At 45.2% G+C, this 24,432-nt stretch overlaps 1 protein-coding gene across 2 annotated transcripts in view; it reads left to right on the top strand.

The window, feature by feature from the left end:
* Nucleotides 1-2,133: 2,133 nt before the first annotated feature.
* Nucleotides 2,134-24,432, top strand: part of CLTC (clathrin heavy chain) — a 1,506,669-nt gene continuing 1,484,370 nt past the window's right edge. For both annotated transcript variants that reach the window (XM_069615119.1, XM_069615118.1), the window contains exon 1: nt 2,134-2,409. In XM_069615119.1, the coding sequence (XP_069471220.1) occupies nt 2,368-2,409 (42 nt within the window). In that variant the 5' untranslated portion in view covers nt 2,134-2,367. The remainder of the gene's footprint in view (nt 2,410-24,432) is intronic.

Below are 24,432 nucleotides of genomic sequence, written 5' to 3'. Positions count from 1 at the left end.
ACCGGAGAAATACTCCAAAGAAGAAACATCATGAGCAGAGGAACAGGGTGTAGATGGTGTAAACTCCCTGGTGAGATAGAGTCTTTGAAACATCTAACCCTAAGCTGCTGGGGCCTAAGGAATGAACGTGAGCAATTCTTAGGAGACATTCTTAGAAGTTACTCAACCAGAAGTCTGAATGACTGGTGGAATACTTTGATTGAAGGAGAGAAAACCAAAATCAATATAGCCCTTGTAAAGTTGGTAATCATAATCCTTAAGAAATTGGAGGTACCAGATTCAGAAGGAAAGCGGAAGAGGTGTAGGGACCTGGACAATTAGCCTAAAAAAAGACTGAAATTGGTTACCATGAGGGGCGAACTTGATGAGATGAATGCAAACTGCGGGAAGGGTTAAAGGTTTTCGATTTGTAAACCAAATGACCTGTTGTATAAAAATAAAAATCAGGCAGACCCAGTGGGGGATGCATTGTACACACTCCCTGCCATGCATGGCAGGCAGCGTGTACAATTAAACGCTGTCTGGTGAGCACTGCTTACCATCACAATAAAAATGAAACACTGCCAGACATGCGAGTATGCAAGGCAGCGTTTAATTGTAAATTTGAGTGCTGCTTCAATGCAAGCAAGCACGGAGCGCTCACAATTAAAAGTAAACACTGCTTGGCATAAAAGTACTACAGAGTGCAAAATTGCTTGGCAAAAGGTGCATGGAAAGCAGTGCTCACAATGAAAATGAAATGCTGCCCGGAATGCGAGCATGCCAGACAGTGTTTAACTGTAATTGTTAGTGCTGCTTGCCATGCACCTTTTGACAAGCAGTTTACTCACATTGCACAGCAGAGGGCAAAAGTGCTGAGAAAAAAGCGGCGTGCACTGCCTTTTGTTCTGCACTTTTGCACTCTACAGTGCAAATGACAAACATTTGTCAGCAGGGAGCCGTTTACTTTGCAGTGCTAACGTACCGGCTCCCCGCCGTCAAATTAACATGGGCTCCAGAGAGTGAGTACGTATGAAGATTACCGGTAAGTAATCAGAATCTTTTCACTTTTCTGTGTTGGTTTACATCCCACGTCTGAGGAGATGTTAGCCCGTATCCCAGCAGAGATCTAAGCAATGACAGATCAAGAAGGAGGAGACCGTCTGCCTTTGGACGCTCAATGTCATATACAGTAATAAAAATAGAAGGCAGACTACACTACTGGTATTATGAAATCTACACTGGTGTTGACCTTTCAAGCCTCTCTCTATGTCTAATTTGGAATCCGGAGCCACAAAAAAAGCTACGCCTTCGTTTCTCAGTTTTACCACAGAGTTTGATAGAAGCAACCCCGCTGCGACTACGTCAGAATAAAATGTGGGGAGTCAGAGTGTTGTACCCAACATGCCTTCATCGGGAAAAGGCAATGCACCTTGGTGAGCACAAACACGGGTTACATGGAAAAGAAAGCTAGGCTTCATCTGTCAAACTCGCCCCGCCCATTGCCTCCAGGTATGAGGAAGTCCAACTTGCCTGACCTTACCCTGTTAATGACTATGCTCTATACTAGCCTTTAAGTTGGACGTAATTGTCGACTTTTCCCAAACACCAACGTGTATTGAAATTAAAACAGTTGGAGTGGGTCCTATACTTCAAATTGTGCAACACAATTATAGCTTTATTCTGCATTCTTCCACAGATGTCACAAATCAATGTTTTCACTGATAAAAATGCATTCTTTGGTTGCTCGGCGTTCATTTTCATATACACATTTGTACCATCTTAAGGAAGCAAACGACTACGAAAATACCTGCCTACTAGTATTCACAACGATTTTATCTCATAGGCGACCAGGAAGTGCCACAAGAAGGCGGAGCTATCGGAAGTGACGCGCATACGCCCGTACATGATGTGGCAGAAATCAAAGGGCGATATCGGTGCAGAAAAAGTAGTCCACGGAAAATCCCTAGCTCCCGGGTGAGAAGTAGGCTCCCTGGGCTCTGCTGACAGATGTACAGTATTCACAAATCTACCAAACAAACCTCACCTCACAGCTAAAAGGGGCGTGCGCCGTCTGAGATTCTCACGCCGAAAAGTAGTTCGGTTGGATACCTCCGCTGCCCCTCTCTGCCGCTTCCGGATTGCAGTGCTCTCAGTTCCGCCATTTGCGGCTAGAGGGGAGTGTCAAGCTGAGCTCCGCCGGGTCCCGTGGAAGAGCAGGACCGCCGCACCGAGCGCTGTAACCTTCCGCCGTCCGTGACAGTCACCGAGCGTGTCCAGTGACTGGGTAGGGAGCGAAGAGATTCCCGGGTCAAGAGGAAAGCAGCGCTCGGAGCAGCGGGAGAGATATCGGGGCCCGTGTGAAGAGTGGAACCCAGATAGGAAGACATGGCACAGATATTACCCATCCGCTTCCAGGAGCACCTGCAGGTATTTGTCATTTTATGCAGCTGGAAGCGCCAATGTAGGAGACATGACAGCATGATAGGCGGGGTCCACTGGAAGGAGACAGTCCAATAAAGCTGATTGTAGGAAGAGTGGGGACATGATGTAAGCTCCTATCAACAGATGTCCTCAATCGTTAATTGGAGTTAAGCCCCACATTGTATCATTGTGACATCTACCTTAGCAGGATTGTTTGGCAGGAGCAGTCGTCATTTCATTAAGTGTAGAGGAACTTTGTGGCAGGGACAGGAGAAGAGGTTCACAGACCTTGGTCTGGCAATGCATAGACCTGGTACATGAAGATGCATGTTCTGCAGGCGTCTTAGGATGTATGATTAATGGACATTTAAACAGCCAGCAGCTACATATAGCTGAAGGCATGGATGTCCTTGTGTCACGTGAACAGTCCTCTTTGGCATTTGCTCATTGATCCAAGTCCTTGGATGATGTATAAAGAGGCAACACCATCTGCCATCTACCTAGTTCTGTTACAGGACGTAAAAAATGGAACACCGCTGAGTATATAATGCTGGGGTCAATGTAACAGTACCAGTTTCTCTTTTATTCATTGGCTATGTACTTTAAAGAGATGTCTTCTTCCGTCGACCTGGTTGTGTGTTCGTCCTTGTTAAGGCCTACAGTGCAAACGGTATTCTATTACAAAGAATGCTCCTTTCGGGTTAGATTGTGGTATTGTCTTTCACCCAGCGGACATGCACCTACTTAAGATAACGGAGAACTCTGCGGCTCGATCGACCCCAGTTAATCAATGTTCTTCCTTTGCATGCCTCACATATGTGTTTTTACAGCAGGAGCTGGCTTGTATTAACATTTCTCAGGATTAGGCGTTGCCCGTACCTCTGCCTTACCTGGAATCATTTATCCAGACACGTGTGTGTGTATAAGAGGATCTCTCCAAAGCATAGCAACAACGTGTATTGTTGCAGACACGTCGGGTGTTACAATGCACTCTGTGGTTAAAATGCTATGGGTGTTACCTGGGAACAACCATGGGCAGAGTCATGGCAGGGCACCCACCATCACCATGTTTTCTTTCTTGTTCCAAGCGGCTCTTCTTGGCAATGTAAAGCGCATTTCTCTTACTTATGTTTGTCTCGCTGCGCTGTATTTTTCCTCAGCACGTTCTTGTGTGTATGTACTGTGCGATAAGGTATGAGAATCTGTGGAGTGGGTGGCATCGAGCTAATGTAATCGGCACCTGTAGGCATGCGCTGTATCATACATGGGAGCGGTTGGGGCCTCTCTTTCAGATGCCACGCCTTCGGTTTCTTGTCGCGCGTGGTACATAACCTCTCCTGTTTTTCACAATTCCCCGTCTAAGCATTTTTAGAACTTGTTACTATCGTCTGCTGGATAGGTACCGCCTTTTTTGTTACTTTGCAGTTAAAGGATGTCCATCTGGGTTAATGTATTCACCTCTCATAGAGCGATGTGTAAAGCAGCTGGCACGTGAATTACTCATGCCACATTATACTGATGGTCTACGCTAGCCATGCTGTTCTCACTAGCACCTGCTATTGCGTAGTGCTCGGTGGCGTCGGTACAAGCTGGTTAGGGGAGCCACCTGGTAGTCCTGAAGCCCCGTGATGCACATCATCTTTCAGTTCTGATTTCTAACATCTGTGTACACTGGCTTTGTAAGGTTCCACTATTTATATCTTGCATATCAGTGTTACAATGAAGCCACAGACGAGGAATGCGATGATTTCCGGCGTCTCTGAAATAAAACATCACTACCGAAAACCAACACTACTAGCTGGGGCCAAGGTTCGTGTATTGTTTGCGAATGCCTTGACTTGAAAGCACAGCACGGACATCCTTTTTAATGTTCGCTGTGCGCTTTGCTTGACGGCCACATTTTTAGAGCTGCAGCATTTATTATTTTTTTTTCTTATGGTGTGATAATCCTTTGTAGATGGGGCTGCTGGGATAGCGTGCACTAGAACGTGTGAATGCAGTTAGCACTCTTCCGAGATGTGCTAATTTTGCTTCCAATTTCCAGCATCTTGACATTATAGTCGCTGTTCATTAAATTGCATCGTCTTCTGAACTTGTGTTTTTTAAGGAGTACCATAGGTAATGCAAGGTCAGGGGTATTAGGACTGGAATGTAGTCCACTCTTGTTTGAGCAAATATAAAATATATCATTTTTTTTCCAATGCATCAGTGACTTCAGTTGTAATATCTTTCTCATTACCAGTTCTTTAACGGAAATTTGTTTTTATTTCTCTGACTGTAGTTACACTGTGTGCACTCGCTGGTGGTGTGCATCTTCTTTATATATAAAGCGGAATGTTTTTCCTGCTATACAAATCCACACTGTAGAACCCACTCTACCAAATTTTGCATGGATTCCTCATTTGTCTGGGCAAGATTGTAGTCTTTTTGGATGCGAAAAAAGCCCTCCGCAGACACCCTCATTTACTGATGCTCACCCAGATTCACTGCAATATGTACTAGGAGGCAACATTTTGAGTGTCTGAAGCAAAATGTTCAATGTGTTGGTTATTCCTTTGACATGTATTACTACTGCAAGGCATAAAATAAGTAGTGTCGCATAGCAATTTGCTATGCAATTATTCAGCTTTGCTAATTAAATTGACACTTGTGTCGCACAACTAGCTATTTAAGTTATCCTGTTCAGTGAAGTACAGCTCACCCTACATTCCTCTCTTGCCCCAGTCTCTCTTCACTCTTCTGTTCACTGCGAGTTCAAAGGGGCCAATGAAGAGTGCCGCAGTAACCCTCTACTCCAATCTTAAGCGCCAAAAGCATGCATGGGGGTGCAAGCTATGTTTTTCTTATTTCTTCAAATAATTAACTAAACCTAATTGGGATGACACTTTTACTAAGCTAACTATATCCTGTCTGGCAAAGACCAGTATGTGTTAACTATTTTTAAATGACTGTCACTTTAAAGGACAGTCAAGTAATTTCATTCCTAAAAATGTAAGTTGTTACTTATGTACAGTTACAGTATTGCTACTGTAAAACACTTGTCTCCATGCTTTACAGTAAAGTGTAGGTTTGTGCATCTAATTCTCAGTTTTATCTAGGTTTCATTTAATTGGGGAAGATGCATCACATTGACGAGTGAACACTTTTGAACATTTACATGATCACACAACCAAAAGCTTTGGTGGAACACCTAGGTCTGTCATGTTCATTGCATAGATCTGTGCAACTGGTGCTCGGCCCGTGAGCTGATCCCATACTCAGTGACATTCTATTTTATCACCCTGTTGCTTGATACCAGATACCCTGAAAGTGAGATGGCCGAAAACTGCCATATTCCACCTAATTTTCCCTGTTCTACCTGCTACGCCATTCACTCTGATAGTCTCTTAATCTCTTGCATAATCAATGCACGAAGCTTACTAGATGTTTACGCAAAGTAGATATCGATTACATCTACAGATCTACTGCAATACCATACCCTCTAGCCTCTGAGCTCGCTTTGCCCTATGATTATGATTGCATTATATATTTGCACCTGTGTAAAAGATTGCTGGCCAAACTGTTTTCAGAACCTTTTCATCATATCCATTCATTTATTTGTGTCCATTCAAACAGCTAACCTTTTACATTTTACGGACACTCATCCAGGGCTTGCAAAGTCTACTTGCCCACTCAAGTAGATTTTATGAAGGGCGAGTATCATTTCCTGGGGATGTTTGAATGTTTTAACATTTACTTTGCAATAAATGTCAAATACATGTTTCACTGTGAATGGTTGGCCTCTGTGGCAGCAGTGTGCCAAACAAAGTGGGTTTGTGGTGACATGCACCATTTTCAGAAAGCAGATTTACATTTGTTATCATCCGTTGCCATGGGCCGGGTGTGTTTCTCTTAGGTCCAGTAGATAAACATAGTTATGCGACCTGCAGGTCTAGTAGAATTTGCCAGGCCTTATTTATCTCACTTATGTCTTACTTCAGCGGTAGACAAAAATGCTATACTGATGCTCATTTTATATTTTGGATACAAACATCATATGTTGATGGGAAAAAAAAAGAGTACAACATTGCTAATCAAATGGGTTGGTTTGCTAATCAAGAAAATAGTAATGAGCAAACTGCAATTTTGTATATAGATCAAAAGTTTATTTTAAAGGGAATTCGTTTTTTTTAAAATCACACCATACCAAATATGGGAAATGGCAAGGTCACAGTTTACTTGCGTTCATTAACAAGAAGTGAGCACAATCAATCTTTCTTAGACGTTTTCTCACACAAAAAATGAACATCACTTGGAAAAGCGCCATCTGATGGCAAGTGAAAATCAAGAATAAGAGCTTGTGAAACACAACAAACTTGCCGACAAGAGCAACATCCTGCAGCGCACATGAGGCACCACTCAATCGGGACACGGGCAACGCCGGGTCTCCCAGCTAGTTTTGTATAATTAAGATTTCTGAAATCGGTTAAAGCCTCGTCTTATCAAGCTTGTTAAAATAGTCAAGTTTCACCTTTAACATTTTTCTTGCTATATATCTGGTTAAAAGTTGTTAGATGCTAGCTCGACATCGGTCACCGTTTCTTGTTCGCCAAGACCATTGTAGCTTTCTACTAACAAGTGCACATTTTGAGGCCTCATCTATTATTGTCCTTATTGATGGTTAAGGATTGGTGAATGGGTTAGTTTCTTTATCATTTTATGTATGCAGGCTTATAATTGGTACTTGATTCTTTATTGGTTCGCTCTTTTCAGACCAACTCATACCTAAGGCACTTTTTACAGTCTTTGCATTAGCAATCGGTCTATGTTTCCCTTTTTTAATCGTTGCATATGATTAAGTAATGATTGTATACCCATAGGCTAAATTATCAGAAAACTGATTTCATAATAAATGAAACATAGATTCTGCTGCAGCATGCTTCACACAGCATAAACTTGCTGTATCATGGCAATAATGCACAAACCTCTTCTAATGCTTACATCACAAGTTAGCCCAGCCAGTGTAGGTCGCCTATCCAATTATCCAATTAGTGCTTTAACTGTCCTGAAGAGACTACTTGTTACGCAGTGTTTCTCGACTCTTGCATTACTGATCTTGCAGTTGCTATAATCTGATCAGATGACGTTCATTTTGTACAATCCTGCATGTGTTTTTCCAGGGAAGTACAGTTGTAAGCTCCGCAGCAAGTGTAACATGCTGCAACGGGGTCACTGTTCCTTTGAACTATCCAGTGAGAAAGAAGGGCAATTGCCCTATCATTGTTTGGTAGCATACGTCATTTGCCATGCTTGGAAATGTAATGACCGACCACAAAACATAATTTCTGATTCGTAGTAAGATCTAAGGTATGTTTTAAAGACTTTATACTGTGCCTCATTAACACTGTAGTGGTCTCGGAGCACAGAAGATTGTGTTCCCATCGGGTGTATCCAGACTGTAGTCTGTGGCGAAAGAGGCAAAGGGATAGAGGTGTAGGGGAAAGGATAAAGCAAACCAGGAGTAGAGTAGATGTGAGGCAGGTTAAAAAGAGGGACAAAGTGTGTAATAGCAGTGGTGCATTTTGATCTAGATAACGTGACTCTGGTGTACAGAAAAATCTCGGATGATTTCAAAGGTGTAAGAGCAGGGAGTATTTGCATTAGGCAGTTAAGTTTACTTCAGAATGAAATGGCTGTGCATAGGTGATGGTCTCGAGATGTGCTCGAGGAAACCCCTTGAAGCATGAAAGGCTTTGTCAAGAATAGACTGTGATGGATGTATGCGAACAGAAAGCTGGAAGGGGAAAAGGGGGGAACAGGGTGGCTATCTATTCATGTTCATGGTGTGACCCAGAAGTGTTGTAGTATTATGTGAAGTGTTTTTAGTGGGTATCGTTTAGGCGAAAAAATACCCTATGAATACATTTTATAGAATGATGGTAAAGATGTACAAGACCATGTAGAGGCTTATAAACGACCCTGAGTGTAACCAACGCATGTGAACGCAGTAAGACTTATCTTGGGTAGTGTAAATATTCATAGCTATGTGCGTTTACGGTTCTAGACTGTGAAAGTCTCCCATGGGACCTCAGAAAGAAGGAAACCTTCCTTCAGTTCTGGAAATAATTGAAAACATATAATTTTCTAATTGACTCCAGATTAGTGGTGGTGTTTAGTATGTTTTTTATGTCTGTATTGTGGAGCGTGCCTAGATGTGGTTAATTCTGCTCAGTCCTCTTATGCATTATACATTTCTCAATCAAAGGTACTATTACAAAACCATGACTATGAACCCCTTACCCACACCCGTTTCTCCCGTCCCTGATCAGGAGCAGATAATTTTTTGCTTAAATTCGGACCCCCACCCTCTCAATTGTGTGAATTTCCTGTCACACTTTTTTACACTGATCTTTCGCCTTTGGTTGCAGGTCGTTATATTGCAAGGTCCATGACCTTTTAATGTCGGTCCTTGAAAAGACCCTACATACGATGCAGCCCTCGCCCCACATCTTTATCTGATTGGAGTGGGAAAAGCCACGCAGGCCAGGTCAAGAGAGACAGGTGCGGGTACGTCAGACAGCAGCGAACCGTGTAGGGCTCCAAAAAAATCTACTTTACTTAAAGCTTCCAGAGCCCATTGCAACTGTAGAGATTGCAGAAAAGTCGACATGTCATGTGTAACTACCTCGCACGACTCGAGCGAGTCTGACACGAACAGGAAGCTTATGAACAGGGGATGTTATCTATCTGCTCCGAGGATCGGTTAAGTAGAACCGGCCTTGTGCCCTGGATGCAGGCAGTACACAAGCACAGTAAGGAAGGTATGCATGTACCGCTTCTATTTAAATGGAGGTTATTGGGCAGCTTGGAAACGTCCCACCATGCCGCCTCCTGTCAACGTATTAACCTGAAAAAACAAATGCTCATGTTCACTTCAATTTGAAGGCTTGGCTAGGTGCGGCAATCATTTCCAGTTGACCCCCGAGATCTATCCCGAGTGACGTCCTGGAGGAATTGCAAGTAAGTGCAATTGGAAAAAAAGCTGGACTTGTCTGCTGATCAGATCAATGCACAGCTCATTTTCCAATGTGCCCAATGAGCATCACGTTAATGCACACTGTTTGTTTCCAATGCAATAGCTTGCCGCTGGACCATCAGGAGGAGACTGAGTTGGAGAGGACTGCTTTTAAAGAAATGAATCCTGAGCTCTTTTGATTTTAGTAAGTTAATTTGGCAACCAAGCCCCATGTTTGGCAAACTCCTCCCTAATCAGATGAATGTAACTCTTGCCCAGCTCCTCCAGCACGTGCCATTACTTAGTTAATAGCCTTGCACTTGCAGTGTATGCAGAGCAGTGACGGCACACACTTTGCAAGGGCTCAGTGGCACTTGCACCTGCCCTTTACACCCCCCCCGCTCCCCCCAGTGGTGTGGCACTCGTTACATGATTGGAAGGGAGAACTCAATGTCCCCTCTTGTGATGGACCTGCTGCCAGAAAAGTATGACGAAGATATGTTCCCCCAAAAGGTTTTTTTTTTTTTGTGGTAACCATCCTCCTCATTATACTTTCCCTACTACTGGCCATCACAAGAGGGGCGACTGAAGCAAGTCGTTCTCCTTTCCGTCCTTTGTTAACAAAATGTCCCTACTCCCTTGAGGTTTGTAGTTCTGTGCCACTGCCTTCCTGAGCAATGCATGCTGCCAAGGACGGCATCCGGGCCTTTTATTCCTTTCAGTTGAAAGGGAGCGCAAGCATGAGGGGGGCAGCAACTGCCCCCATGTTGCCAGCCACTGCCCGTCAGCAGTTTTAGAACACTGCTATATAGCTCTCTACTTTCGTTCTGAGAGTTTAAAGTTACACTTTACAGCACTCGCCTTACAAGCTGCATTTGCTGCAGCCCTCTGGCTGTCGCTTCCCTCGGAGCGGAAGTGTTATCGTTCACCTTGTTGTCTTTTTAACACCTATTCCTCCATGGCAGCTACCATATAGAAAAGTATGACAAAGAAGGATTTAGCGGATTTAGCGCAGTTAGTGTTTCAGATGAGCCCCTGCTGGCTGGCTGTCTAGTGAATAATTAGCGGCTATAACCACTCGCTGTATTTGTTCTCAAATCCATTATAATTTTGCAAGTTACACTTCCCAATCGTATTGCAACATCCGATACTGTTGGCTTAGCCACATTTTCATGGCCGGTGCTAGGAGTACACCTTTAGATTGTTCTGCAGTTGCCCGGCTCATCATGCACTGTTTTTCCTTCAGAAATAGGGGCGAGTGACTTGTGTGGCAAGTATTTCACGACTTGAAATTTTGCATGGTAGTATAGTGCCCACATTCGGTCTGTAGTTTAGAAACGGTCTGTTTATGCAACTCTTGGCTGCACGCTCTACTTCATTGCAATATCCGTCCCATCCTTTTTGATGTCTGTGACCTCGTGTATGTTTCGATTGTCCCGATCTTAACCTCTAAATTGTTCTTTCTCCACTGCACTGTTGCTTCTATAGTGACTGATGAGAGATGCTCTCCATCCCCATTCTCCAGGCTCATCACTTGATAAAGTTTGCGGCGAATTTCTTTTCATAAAGGCCAGGAATCTTGAGCTTGTAACATTAAATGAGTTGAATGTTAAATTGGGCAAATCCTTTTAGCACCACTAACAATATTTGGTTCATAGGTTGCGAACATTTGATGATGGGGTTACAGCTGCTGCCATCAGTGAGATGAGAGACAAACTGAAAATGGATAAAAAGACAATTCGATTTGTTTTCTTTGGAAATCCACATTCGTATGTGCTTTCGATTCGAGTGCCTCTCTGGATTGTACTGTCTTGCCACGCACATTTCTAGCTTCTAGAATTTGTTTAATGAATGCTGTCACACTGACGAGGTGCACCACACAGCTTGGCTCCAAAGCATAAAAAAAGCTCCATTTGCATTAGTGGATCCTTGTTTAGGCTTCCCACCGGAGGTGGCAGTGTCATTGAGAAGTCTTTATTTTATTTGACCCCTTTATATTGTGCGATTCCCTGCTTAACAAATAGACTGAGAATGGCTGATTGTAGTAGTCTTAGTCAATTGTAGAAGGGGTTGACAGTAGAAGGACTGTCTAAATGATCTGATCTATAGGCAATGATTTTATGTATTTATATTTGAAATAATCTAAGTTGCCCAATTTGGGGAGGGAAATCCGTGTGTCAGGGTAGTCTGTGACTGGAGTATGCTACAATTTGACAAATGCCGTATTAAGGGCACACTTGGGACTCTATCCTCAATGAATTTCGATAGTTTTGTGAGGGGTGCCATATAAAGGAGTTTGTTTGGTTGACTCTCGTCATTGTTTGCTTTTGTCGTTGTAAATGCAATTACCACTCAACAGACCAGGGACAGAGTTGGTAACCGGGTTTGGCTGTACCACAAGTGTGGCAAAAACCTCACATGCTCGTTCTATATTTGTCAGGTGCAATTGTAAAAGAAAATGCGTTTGTTATTGTTGAATTATTGATCACTCGTTCTAACTGTGGAGTATAGCTTTAGTTACTAGTTATAGTTTGTCTCCCTATGCGAGAGAGGGTATGCCCCTTGCTCGCTGTGCCATAGCGAACCAATCTGCACCTCACTGTGGAGGCCCAACATGTCTGGGGTTACAGCTGCTGGCATGTCTGGGGTTACTTGTGTTTCCATGCAGAGGCAACCTTGGTGGCAGCACCTAACTGATTTGCACATGACTGGACCCCTTTTGCAATGGTGCAGATGGGGCTAAATAGTGGTGTGGAAGGTTGCCTAGAACAGCACCAGTGGTTCAGATTTATTCAAAATCACCCATCACTTTTTTTTTTTTTGGTTATCATTTAGTTACTAGCAACCATTCTGGGCAACCAACTGGGACTTGTGGGAAAGACCTATTGCATACACTCTGTTCACCCAACCAGGTATGCCGGGGGGCGAAGCCCCCCAAAATATCACTGCTATTGAATTAGTCTTTGGTTTCAGTTGAACTTGAAGACGGCATGATAATCAAGTTTGGGGGATCGCTATAACTGCTATTTTTGAGAAGTGTAGGATTTGCTTTAAATGAAATTGTTATTTAAAGGTTCTGATTTACAGCGTACAAACCTAAGTTAAAGTTCATTATCGAATAGAATATTTTTGCTCTTGTAGAGCAGCTCCTCAGCGCTCATACCAGGAAAAATACAACCCACCCACTGGGGGGTTAGGGGGGGAAGCCCAGCACATCCCCTGTAAGAAACAGTTTATTTCCGCAAAAATAGAAATGTACCAGCAAAGGATTCTGCTGCCATGGAACGCTCTGGCAAAATCGGTACGAACAACACTTTATGAAGGAAGACAGCGTCATCAGTGACATAAATTGCATAATGTGTAAACCCGCCTGGCTGTTTGGTCAATACCCTATACATAGGCTACCTGCTCAAGGGATGCCAGGCCGTTGGTCCCAGCGCCTTCTGTCCATCTTCTTCCATGTGGACTCGTCCTTGTGTGTCATCGGGGATAAAGCTGTAAATAATTGGTAATTCTATGAAGAAAAACAATACTGGTTCTATCTCTAATCTGATGTGCACTTGGTACTGCAGTAAGAGGATAGCTTGATTCCAGACACGTTGGCGCCCAAACGAAGTTCCCCACCCTTGTTTTAGCTATGTTTTATCCCTACCAGCGCAAATATCGCAACCAATGGTGAAGGCAACTGATATCTGTTTTCAGATCTTTTCTGATCGATTGGGGGTTTAACAATTGTATGGTTGGCGGTCTGGGACTGACTGCAATCTTGGAATGCTGGGGGTCTTGGTGCTGGGGCTTTTGGGTGCTATTACTTTAAGCTGGGACAGGAAGGGTCAGAAGCTTGTGCCCTCCTTGTAGGATCGCTTTTCATGGTGAGCTCTCAACCCCCTCATGGCTTGCAGGGCACATTCCTTCTGCAATATGAAATGTTGGCAACATGAGACAATGAAGGGTCTATGAATTTCTGCCACTCTGGCCTTTCTCACCTGTGCCCAAGCTACAACTTATTCCTCCCTGCGTACACTTATAGCATGTGGTTGGGGCCTGCAGCCCTGGCTTCAGCGCAAAACTAGGCCTTGATTTCAATATGGCTTCTACTATCTAAAATGGCGTCTGAGTCCCCTTGTATACTAGGGCAAAAATGTGCACCCCCTTCCCGCACTATGGCCTCTAGCGACACCCACATCCCCTCGCCCCTACTGCACATTCACAGGCCTCTGTTTCATCCAAAAGTAATGTGGGGCCTAAGCCAAAAGTCCTCTTTCCCATGATTTCCCCCCCTTTCGGTAATACTACATTAACAACCCCCCCCACCCTCTCCACGTCCTTCTCACCCCTTCTTTCCCTTCCAATTCTTTCAGCTTCCAAATATGAAGGTGACCCTTCCTTGGGTACCCATGCTTTACATATGGACCGTAAACCTTTTCCCTCCTGTGCATATTGTATCACCTGCTGTTCTGTGTAATTATTTAGGTTGGGGAACTGTGGTAGTGTCTGGTGGAGAGGGGGTGAAGACGTTGCTCTATCGCAACCAAGCGTAGCTTATTTGGATCGTCAGTAAACCTCCTAAGGTGTTCTTGAACATACTTGTGAATGATATTTTTCTTTTCTAGTGGATCAAAATGTTTTAAAAAACAAATCAGAAGGGTTAAATACAATCAATACCAAGGACTTTGGTTAGATACAATAGAAGATGTGCACCATCCAGAGTTAAGGAATAGTTGGTACGCAGACACTTGCTAGCTTAGTGGGGAAAACAAAAGTTAATCTAAATTGTTACATTTGCTCCTTGATTCCACACATGTCGGGAACCCTCAAAGTGTTAATGCCACAAGAAATTCCAATTGTGGAAGCCAAATGCTTATTGCATCTGACATTGTGCAGGCTGCAAAGCACTTTCCAGTCACAAAGCATTTGACTAGAAGTGGCAGGCCTGATCGACTGCAACGTGGCCAAAACCCCAAGAGTGTGCAGTGCCTGCAAAGGCCATATCTAAAACTGGAAGGTGTCAAGTTCGTGGCAAATTGATGGCAAGAAACAACAATGAGCTGCATGGAAGACGATCTAGTAGGGTTAAGAAAAGAAGTAAACAAACACTAAGCAGCAGATACTGGAATGAGCAAATGACAAAACTCACATGGATCGAGGCAATGGAAAAACCAAAATGCAAAAGTAAGAAGAATACGCACTGTGCTTTTACGACAAAGGGAATGTCCTTGCGGGGGTTAATAGTAGGTGTAACAAACATACATTTCAGATCTCCAAAGCTGCTCTTATGGATCACTACTGGGTGAGGAATCTTGCGATCTTCTCCTCTGCAATTTTTCTATTTGCTCTTTCTCTGGCAGGATGCAAAAGATATGCTTCTGTGTTGGGGAGGCCGGACCTTGGTGTAGTTGTTGGAACCGACAAACCCCCTGGTCCCACTATTAAATGTTCTTCAGGGACCACCAGGAGGGCCGAGTTCAACAAAGCCAGCTAGCAGGTGCCCCTCCATCATTGCGGGAGGTGCATAAATGCCTGCTAGCCACACTGTTGGCGATTTGCTTACGTCTTCTTTTTAACCACAAGTCTTTCTCTTCATGTGGGACTCGTCCCTGCAATTAGTAAGGAATTGTAGGAGTCTGGCAATTGCACCCTGCTCTGCGCTATCACTGGGTACTCTGGTACACTCAGCACCGGTAAATACACTGCTTACTTAACCTCTGCGGCAGTGTTGCAGAGGGAGACCTCGTCTGTCTTGTTAGCATGGGCGGTGCATTTCACCACTGCTGTCAAGGATGGTTGATATAGTGTGTCAATTTGTCTAACCGTGCCGCATGTTGTACCGGGGACTCATCAGCTCTTCTAAACCCCCTCCTCTTCCACCGTGCCAGGCCTGCCTGCACCGTGGTGGTGACATAAACTGAAACAGAATAGCTGGTGATATAGCACTCGGGTGCTTTTAGTGCCTCAGTGAGTGCTATAAGTTCTGCTGCTTGGGCTGAATAGTACGCTGAATAGTACGTAGGTAATCTCTTCTGCACTAAGACCTTGTATACCCCATCCACCAGGTGTACTACTGCCACCCCTGTAACCTCCAACCTGAACTCTGGTTGATAGTTGCTGACTCATCAATGAAAAGCACTCTTCCCCCCCCCCCCTCACCTTCCCCCCCCCCCCAAACACCCCTCGCCGCCCGCTGCTTTCAAGGGGATAGCCCTTGCCTTTGCAATCTTTTTATCCTCCTCCCCCTCAAATGATACAAGATCATGTGGTATCAGCTCTTCCTCGGTGCACTGTTCTGTTAGAAAGATGGACGTATTCAGTTTTACACCTCCTGACATGGATGTTGGTACTAAACAGGATAATTTCATATGTAGATGCCTGTTGCGTGGTCAGAGGTGATTTAGTCCCATTGATTTCGCTCCAAGATGACGAAACACTGCATGCTCCATGTCCATGGTTACAGAGCACCCCATAACTATTGTGGAGTTCTTTTCAATTGCAAATGCAGCTGTAGCAAGTGCTTGTTCGCATGGGAACTGGCCCTGCCTTACAGAATCTTTGCAGTCTGCTGCAGTAGGCCGATGCCTTGTGGGCCATTGTGTCCTTTATTTTATTATTTTTTTTTTGTCAGCACTGCAGTCATCAATTGGCCATTTGAATGGGAATAGAGCATTCTTGCATGTAATCGGGAGTGGCCAGCGCTGGGCAAGTGGAGACTTCTTTTAGAGCGTAAAAATTGGTGAGCATGTCCTCCGTCCAGGCAATCATGTGGTCCTTCTTTTGGGCCTCTTTAAGGCTGTGGCAGGAGCCTGGTGTACCCTGCATAAGGGGGACTCCCAGTTACCATGAGGCAATCTTGTGTGCTTGAAACTCATTCCCCCATGCTTAAACGCGGTTAGGTTCTGCGAATCAAGGTGCAGGGGTATGGAGAAGAAGGCGTTAGATTTACCACAGTGACGTGGGGTGCCTCCTTAGGGATGTTGCATAGTATCGCAGGTTTTGGAACTACAGGAAATTCTGCCTGGACAATGTCGTTTAGAGGATGAAGGTCCTGGATCATCCTCCAGCGCCGCCCCCTTTTGCCTTTTATATCGGATAGATCGCTGTGTTATATGTGGAGGTAGAGGCACTATTATCCCCTGATTCAGTAGTGCCGCAATGGTATCCCGTATGCCCTCTTCCGCTGCTTTGGACAGCGGGTACTGTTGAACACTGGGCATGGCTTCAGTGTTATTATAACCAGTGCCACCCCCCTGCAAAAGCCCTACATCAGGGGCGCTGGTTGTCCATAATTTTCTAGTACTTGCTCTAAGGCACTCTGTTTATGGCAGTCGGGGTGGCCAGGGCCATCAAGGAACATTGTACCTTCTGGTATTGTACCATAATGTCACAAGCGATACAAATTGCTAACACAATTTCTCCATCGTCATCCCTTTCCTCCAACACCTCTGCATCTGTCACTTCATAAGGCACACAGTTGGGTCAATACACAGCACTGTCTGCCACTCGCACCCATGAGTATCTGTCCCAACCACAACAATCCTTTGGCCGACACAACCAGGGCCTGCAAATCTAGGGACAGTATTGTCACAAGCTCTGGGGTTACCACCGGTCGGAAAATGACTTCTGATGGTACCCGCCAACATGCCTTGCCAATCTGGGGCACCGCATCAAGCAGTACTGTTATTCCATACACAAACATGTCTGGGTCTATGGGGATGACGCAGATCACAACTTCTCCTCCTCAAGGCTGAATGATGATCGTTGGCCTTAAAACGCATATCCCTGGGGTGGTGCATACCACCCCACGTTCCATAAAGGAAAGTCATGTTCAGCTTTGTCAACAAATCCCGTCCCAACAGATTCGTGAGGGAAGCCTCTGAGTATAGTAAGGGTGCACTCGCCACTTTCCTTCCTATTTTGATAACTATCTCTTATGTGTAAGGAACAGTTGCGACAGCCCCCGAGAATCGTTGCGTGCAGAGTTTCATCAGATAGCGGAAGTTTACTTCACTGATGCATGATTTAATGGAACCTGTATCAACCATAAAGATAAATTGCTTATTGCGTATCTCTGCACTCGCCAAGTTCCTCGTCAGGGTGGGTAGTCATGGACAGGACTTGGCATGCAAGAGATTTCTGTGGGCTGTCCTAATCAGGATACGTAGTGCTACCCGGGAACGTGAAGGTGTTTCCTCCCATGACACTGACTCCACGGTAGGGTGCTACTGTTCCATCTGGCACTGCATTAGGTCTGCGCATCTGGCCTCTATATAAGGTGTACTGCTGGGCTGCTTGCAGCTGTACACTAGACGGTACTTGGGCATGCATGTGGGGGAGGTTTGGGGCAGCTGGATGTAGGCATAAGTATTTCGTATGGTATAGAGGTGAACATGGGCGGCTGCGGTAGTGTTGGGGCATGTTGACTGTATGCGTTCTACCCCATCCCCTTCCTCCTTCTGCATTCTCTTGCATAATGTCCCCATTCCCCACAGCTCCAACACTGACTGTCCCAAACCACCTCCAGGTCTCACCCCACTGAATCCCCCTCATTCCACTCTGCTCTCTTGAAACCCATCTTTCCCTCCTTGATGCCACTCAGGATTCTGATGCGTGGGTATGCCACCCCACTGCTTTGCATCTGGCCAAAGCGCTCTTATCCTTAGATCTGCGCGAGCTGCAGTCTGCTCTGCTGAATTTGCCTCTGTGTTTGCCGTCACTGCCCCTTCCACTGCTATTTTGGCTAACTTCTTCTGTACTAGTTTAGCTTCCTCCGTCTGCAACCTCTGAGCAGTTTCCTTTTCTTCTTTAATCCTTTTGCAATAGTGTATCCTAGTATGAATCTCGGCCTACCCCTTCACCTCCATTTCCACTATCTTGCCAAGCGCTTTCTGAAGTTCCTTGGGCAATCCCCTTTTGATAACAAAATAAAGGGGAACTTATCGGTCCCACTGGTCACCCATCTCCACTCGCCACATCTCCAGCACTTTTAAAATGTATTGAGCAACATCTTCATTGTCATTCTGGACTGTAGGTCTGGTGTGTCGGGGTATGCCCATCAGTCCGTCCCACACTTATGCCCTCATATTATTGACAGGTGCCCCATTGTGCGCATCATCTAGTTTTACTCCAGGGTACGCTGCCTTTAACCACACGTCCTCAGTCTGGCCCCCCCCCAATGGCAACAAGTAGGCTTTTCATGTCTCCTGCCACCAAGAGAACCCCTGCTGTCCGTTTCTCAAAGGTATATATCCACTCCCCAGCCCCGGTAGCGCCTTGATCAAACTATTTTTGGCTCATAATTCACCCTCCCAGGTCCCTTGTCTATTAATGGCATTTGCTTGCCTAGTCCTCGTCCGCTCTCCTCGCCACTTCCCTTTTTCTTTGCCACTGCTACCTGCACAACTGGTTCCCCAATCGCCCGCCCCACAAACAGTCTACCCTTGGTTTAATTTCTGGAGCCTTTTCCACCTCACCTCCCTCGTCTTCGAACTCTTCCACACTATCCCAGTCTCTTTCCTGTCCACCTTTGTGCACATCTGTCCGACCTCACTGTCCCATAACCTGCACTTTCTGCCCCTCGACTTTTACTACTGTGCTTCTCAACACGCACATCCTTAATGGCAGTGCTATCCAGTCTGAACCAAATGTCCCCGGCCCACCACTCGTCCAACCCACACCCTTGTTTATTCTCCCCTTGTTTTACTGCCCTCCCAGGTCAACTCTGTTTATGTTGCCTCCCATGCTGCATCCATCTCCTTTTGTGATTTGGTCTCCAAGTGTGTAATGCTATTTGGGGTTGGGGACAGTGGCTGGCGGGGGAACATATGTTTAGTGTAGCTGTGGCCGGTGGGGGGGTGTGAGTGGATTGAGCCCCTCTTATGTGCAGGCCCCAGCGCTGCCTCTGGCGCTGTTGTTGTTACTTCGTTTGTGAGGGCATTAACTTTGCATTGGGGCATACACCTGGCGGTATCCTCTACATCCACAGATTTAAGATCTCTTTTCGCTTCTGCAGTTGTTTACCCTTATACTTGGCAGTACCGCGTAACATCTCTATTATTAGAACCATGCTCTGGCCGGGGGCAGGCCATTCCCCATTGGGTCTCTACCAACCACTGCTTGTACTCCTCTATTTTGTCCTTGTACAATGGTAACGCACTATACATGTACTCAAGCAGAGTAATTTCCCCCATATTCACAAAGGTATATTCAACAGAAGCTTTTAGTTGCACGTCAGTGTTACTGTAACCGTCTCTACCAGACCTCCGGTCCCGCCCTTTCTTCACTCACTCCCACTCAACGTGCACTCATACTATTTTCACCGACCCTCCCTTGGCCTCAATCGAGTTTCATGATAACCGATCAATACACTAAAATAATAAGCTCAAACAACCACTACTTTTCCTCTTTCCCTCGCCAAAATATATTGGACACAGGGCTGTCGGGCCCTCTAATTATACGGAGCTCCTACCTTTGTATCCTCGTTATCACAGCAAAACATGGCGCCAACTCCTCCCCTTACTCGGAGAGGATCCCACTCCTTTTTTTTTTTCTTTTCTCCTTGTAATCTGCTTAATAATACCAAAACATGCACAACCTGCCATGTGCCCTTTGCACTTTCCCGTCACTCACTTCACTTTCCCATTCACCCGTATCTCTTTCTGGTGTTGCTCGCAAGAGGTGTACTTTTGCATGTTCACACAAGCTCCTCTGTCACAGGGTCCCACCAAAAGGCCTACACTCTCCTAGGAGTCACGCCTGCTTCAAAGAGCAGACAGTAATTCTGTGAAAACAGCTCCTGTACCCCACTGCATTGTGTGTTTGGGACTAGAGACTGTAGGTGGGTGTGGCTCCTCCAGAGATGTAGCCTGGGTCTCTCCGGGGGTCGCTGGGATCATGTCGGGGTCACCAAAAATGTAGAGCAGGCCCTCAACGCTCACACCAGAGAAAATGCAACCCACAAGGGAAAAAGGCCCAGCACACCTCTTGCAAGGAAAACAAAGTTTCATTTCCACAAAAATAGAAATGCACCAGCAAAGGACTCTGCTGCCACGGAACGTTCTGTCAAAATCGGTACAAGCAACACTTTATGAAGGCATACAGCATCATCAGTGACGTAAATTACATAATGTGTAAACCCGTGTGGCTGCATGGTCGAGACCCTGTACATGGGCTACCTGCTCCATAAGGGATGCCAGGACATTGGTCCCAGCCCTGTCTGTCCATCATCTTCCACATAGGCTCTAACTTGCGCGTCATCTGGTATAAAAGCTGTAACTAATTAGCAATTATATGAAGATGAACACAACCATGCCGGCTGTAACCTGATGTGCACCTGGTACTGCAGGCAAGGGGCTAAGAGGATACTTCGAGGCCATTGCTTCCAACAAACTACAGCCTGATTGTAGACACGTTGGCGCCCAACCAAAGTTCACCACCCTTGTTTTAGCCCTCCCAGCACCAATCACGCCACCAGTGGTGAAGGCAACTGATCTTTTTTTTGATAGATTGGGGTGAACAGTTTTATGGTTGGTGGCCTGGGACTGACAGGTCTCTTAGAATGCTGGGGGTTTTGGGGGGCTGGCGGTTTCAGGTGCTATTACTTAAAGCTGGGACAGGAATGGTCGGAGTCTTGTGCCCTCCTTCTCATGGGATTGTTTTTCACAGTGTGCTCTCAACCCCCTTGTGGCCTTGCAGGGCACATTCCTTCAGGGATACAAGATGTTGGCAACGTGAGACGATAAAGGGTCCATGAATCTCTGCAGGCTCTGGTCTTTCTCACCGGTGCCCAAGCTACAACCTATTCCTGCCTGCCTACACTTTCCATGCGCGTGGTTGGGGCCGGTAGCCCCGGGTTCAGCTTAAAACTAGGCCTTGATACCAATATGACTGCTACCATACAAAACGGCATCTGAGTCCCCTTGTATACTCCTCCACCCCCCCCCCCACCCCACCACCACCACCACCACCACCACCCCCTTCCTGCACTATTTTCGCACCTTTAAACACTTGTGTACATGCGTGTTATAAATGCCATATCATAGGGCCTCTAGCGACACCCCCCTGCCCCTTGTAATCTCCCCTAGCCCCTTCTGCACATTCAAAGGCCTCTCTTTCACCCGAAAGCGCTGTGGGGCCTGGGACGATCATCCCTCCTTCCCAACACCCTTAATCACAAAAATGTAAAACTGGTTTGGCAAAAGTGGACCAGATAAACTGTGCATCCTATAGCAATATAATGCAAGTGAGGGGGATCCTTGCAATAACATAACGGTGGGCTGTTGGCAGAGTGCGTGGTTTCTACATTTCACCAGAAGCCTAGGCTGGCTTTATTGGAACATCAAGTTTCTATTTTTTTTTATTTAATTGGTTGAAAATACAAACTGTCTAAACTTAACATTGGATATCACTCTTTAAATTTAAGACTATTAGCCTGTCAAGTGCTATTAATATAACAATACTGCTGGCTTAATATTTAGTTGATCAGGTTTTGGTTTAGGGTACCCTCAAATGCTCCCCCCACCCAAGTGGAATATTTTGTTAAAAGCACAAAGTTTTTAATGCTGTTTCTTGTTTTTTTGGTAGTCTCTACTACAAGCAATTGAACCTATTTAATGATGTCCCAGATCCATGTGTTGTATTTTTGCAAAATGTAACTTACTAATGTGCTTAGGTTTCATGTGAAGATCGTTGATTTTATTGTTCCTACCCAAATGGAGTCTGTTCAAATGTTTGTATGATTCTGAACTAAAACGATTTTTGATTAGTCTGCCCTAGCAATGATCATGGATTGTTTTAGCACTGTATCTCTGTGGCCCCTTGTAAGCTTGCTTGCAGCCAGGTCAGTCTACTGGATTTCCTCCCAGGGGAAACGTCAAAAATATTTTTCATTAGATTGCAAATTTCATATCTAGGGCACTAGGGGGGCTGTGCTGCTAAATTTCATATCTAGGGCTACTCGTATAACTAGGGGTTCTGTTATAGCAATGGCAAATTCCCATGTTCTGGATCGTAAACATCCTTTTAACTGCCATGGGTCCCCCGCCCCTCCTCGTGCCAAGGCCTTTTTTTTATATTTCGCCATTCAGTGCTTGCTAACGTTTTCTGTTTCATTAAATGGCTGCATTTTGGATAATCAATGATTTACCGTTTATAAAATGTAATCTCATAAAATCTGATGGTAATAGTTATATAAAATACGGTATATTTCCACCAGACCTGTAATTAGTACTGAGCCGTTTTACATCTGTGTACCGTGAAGCCATGCCAATATATTTTATTATCTGTGCTGAGCCCAGCATTTAATAAGGTAACTTCTTTTGCCTGTTTTAGCTGGCACTGGAGCTACTTTTTTGGGGAGGCTGTCCTCACACACTCATTGCATTTCGCATTTCTTGTACACGCACATTGGAGAAGTGGGCCCAATAATCAACCTGGCCAGCCAAGATCTCTCTCTCCTCTCCATCTGACTTGCTCCCTCCTTTTTGAATACACGTATAACCCATTCCTTCACCCGTTCCACTCAGTTCCTTAAATATTCTCCTGATCTGCAAGCCTCCTCGCCCTCGCATTCCCTTCTTGGCCCTTAACAGTCCCCTTGACTCGCTCCCCACTGAAGTATTCATGGCCGTGTTCCGACTGAATTTCACCATCCTAAACTCTCCCATTCTCAATTGTATCGGACTCCTAATCTCTGAGCACTCCCTGGCCTTCCTCCATGAATGACCAACCCACACATGCTCCATACACCTTCCTCCCACTTTTCTCCAATTCTGTTAATCACCCTCCCTCTGGGTTCTCCCTTATCCACTTCAGTTTTGCTATCCTTCCCCCCCACTTAGTGCACTGTAGTGGAGTAAGTCCTTTCTCCCCCTCTACCCTCCTTCGCTGACCAAGCATTCCCAGATAACAAGGTGCGCCTCTTCTCTTCTAGCACCACTTCCTGTCGCTGCTCACATTCAACCTTTATCTCTGTAGGAATCTGCCAACTCAAGACCCACATGCTCTTTCATCTGTCAATTGTGAAACAGATTTTGCCGGTCTTCCTACGAGGCCACCTTCTTTCCCTCCACTGCCCCAAAGCCAAATCTTCATACTTTGCAACTTTCTCTCCTCCCTATTCTCCCACACTGACTCGCCTCCATTCTTTCTCTTCTGGTTAATGACTTTAAAAACGTTTGCATCTCCTCCAAAATCTACAAGATTTGCGTTACACTAAACAATCTTTTCCTTTATTTCTACCACTTTTCTTTACTCATTCTCGCTCCTTCTCAGTGCTCCCTTACCTCCTGTTCATCCACATCTCCGACCAAATCTGAATCCCTTTTTAAAAGACTAAAGCCTCTTATGCTCCATTCACCAGGTTAGCTCTGCAAACCACCAAGCCCATTGACCACCTGCTGCCCTTTTCCATGTAGGGAATTGAGGACACTGCCCATCATTGGATTGTACATTTCCTTTCTGAAATAACTTTCTATCTCATGGAACTCAGGCGGGGGAGTCCCCCAAGGCTCTATTTTGGATCCCCAACACATTATTCTACACCACCTCTTGCAAAACTCATTCTCTTGGTTTTTCCTAACGCTCTTGCTAATGATACCAAAATCAATCTGCTCCTTTCTTGTTTTTTCGTCACAGCATGGCCCTTTGGTACCTGATGTTGAATTTCACTGAGACTGAAATTATATCTGCACTGAATGCACCAAATTTCGTTCCAACTGATTTCCTTGCATCCTATCGTATGGCTTACCCAATTCATCCCCTTCACTGCAACTGGTCACACGTTTAAGCTATGTGAAATGTGCTCCCTTTTCACAACCCTCAATTGCTCACGTATCTGTCCATTTCAGGGTGCAGACTTGCTGCAATACTTGGAAAAAGATGGTGTTTTGGCTATCAACCCTATGGCAAGACTTTTCAAATGCTTATGCAAAAGCAAACACTGTTGGCTTTAATGGCTGGCTTTTTGCACGTACCCTTCAAAGACTGCATTGTACCAGTAATGGGGTTTGGCATATTGCAGAGTTTGGCTCTAATGTAAAAAGAAA

The sequence above is a fragment of the Ambystoma mexicanum genome, chromosome 9 (assembly GCF_040938575.1).
Source record: "Ambystoma mexicanum isolate Mex_15411 chromosome 9, UKY_AmexF1_1, whole genome shotgun sequence".
Taxonomy (NCBI): domain Eukaryota; kingdom Metazoa; phylum Chordata; class Amphibia; order Caudata; family Ambystomatidae; genus Ambystoma; species Ambystoma mexicanum.
This window is presented reverse-complemented; position numbering and strand designations above follow the sequence as displayed.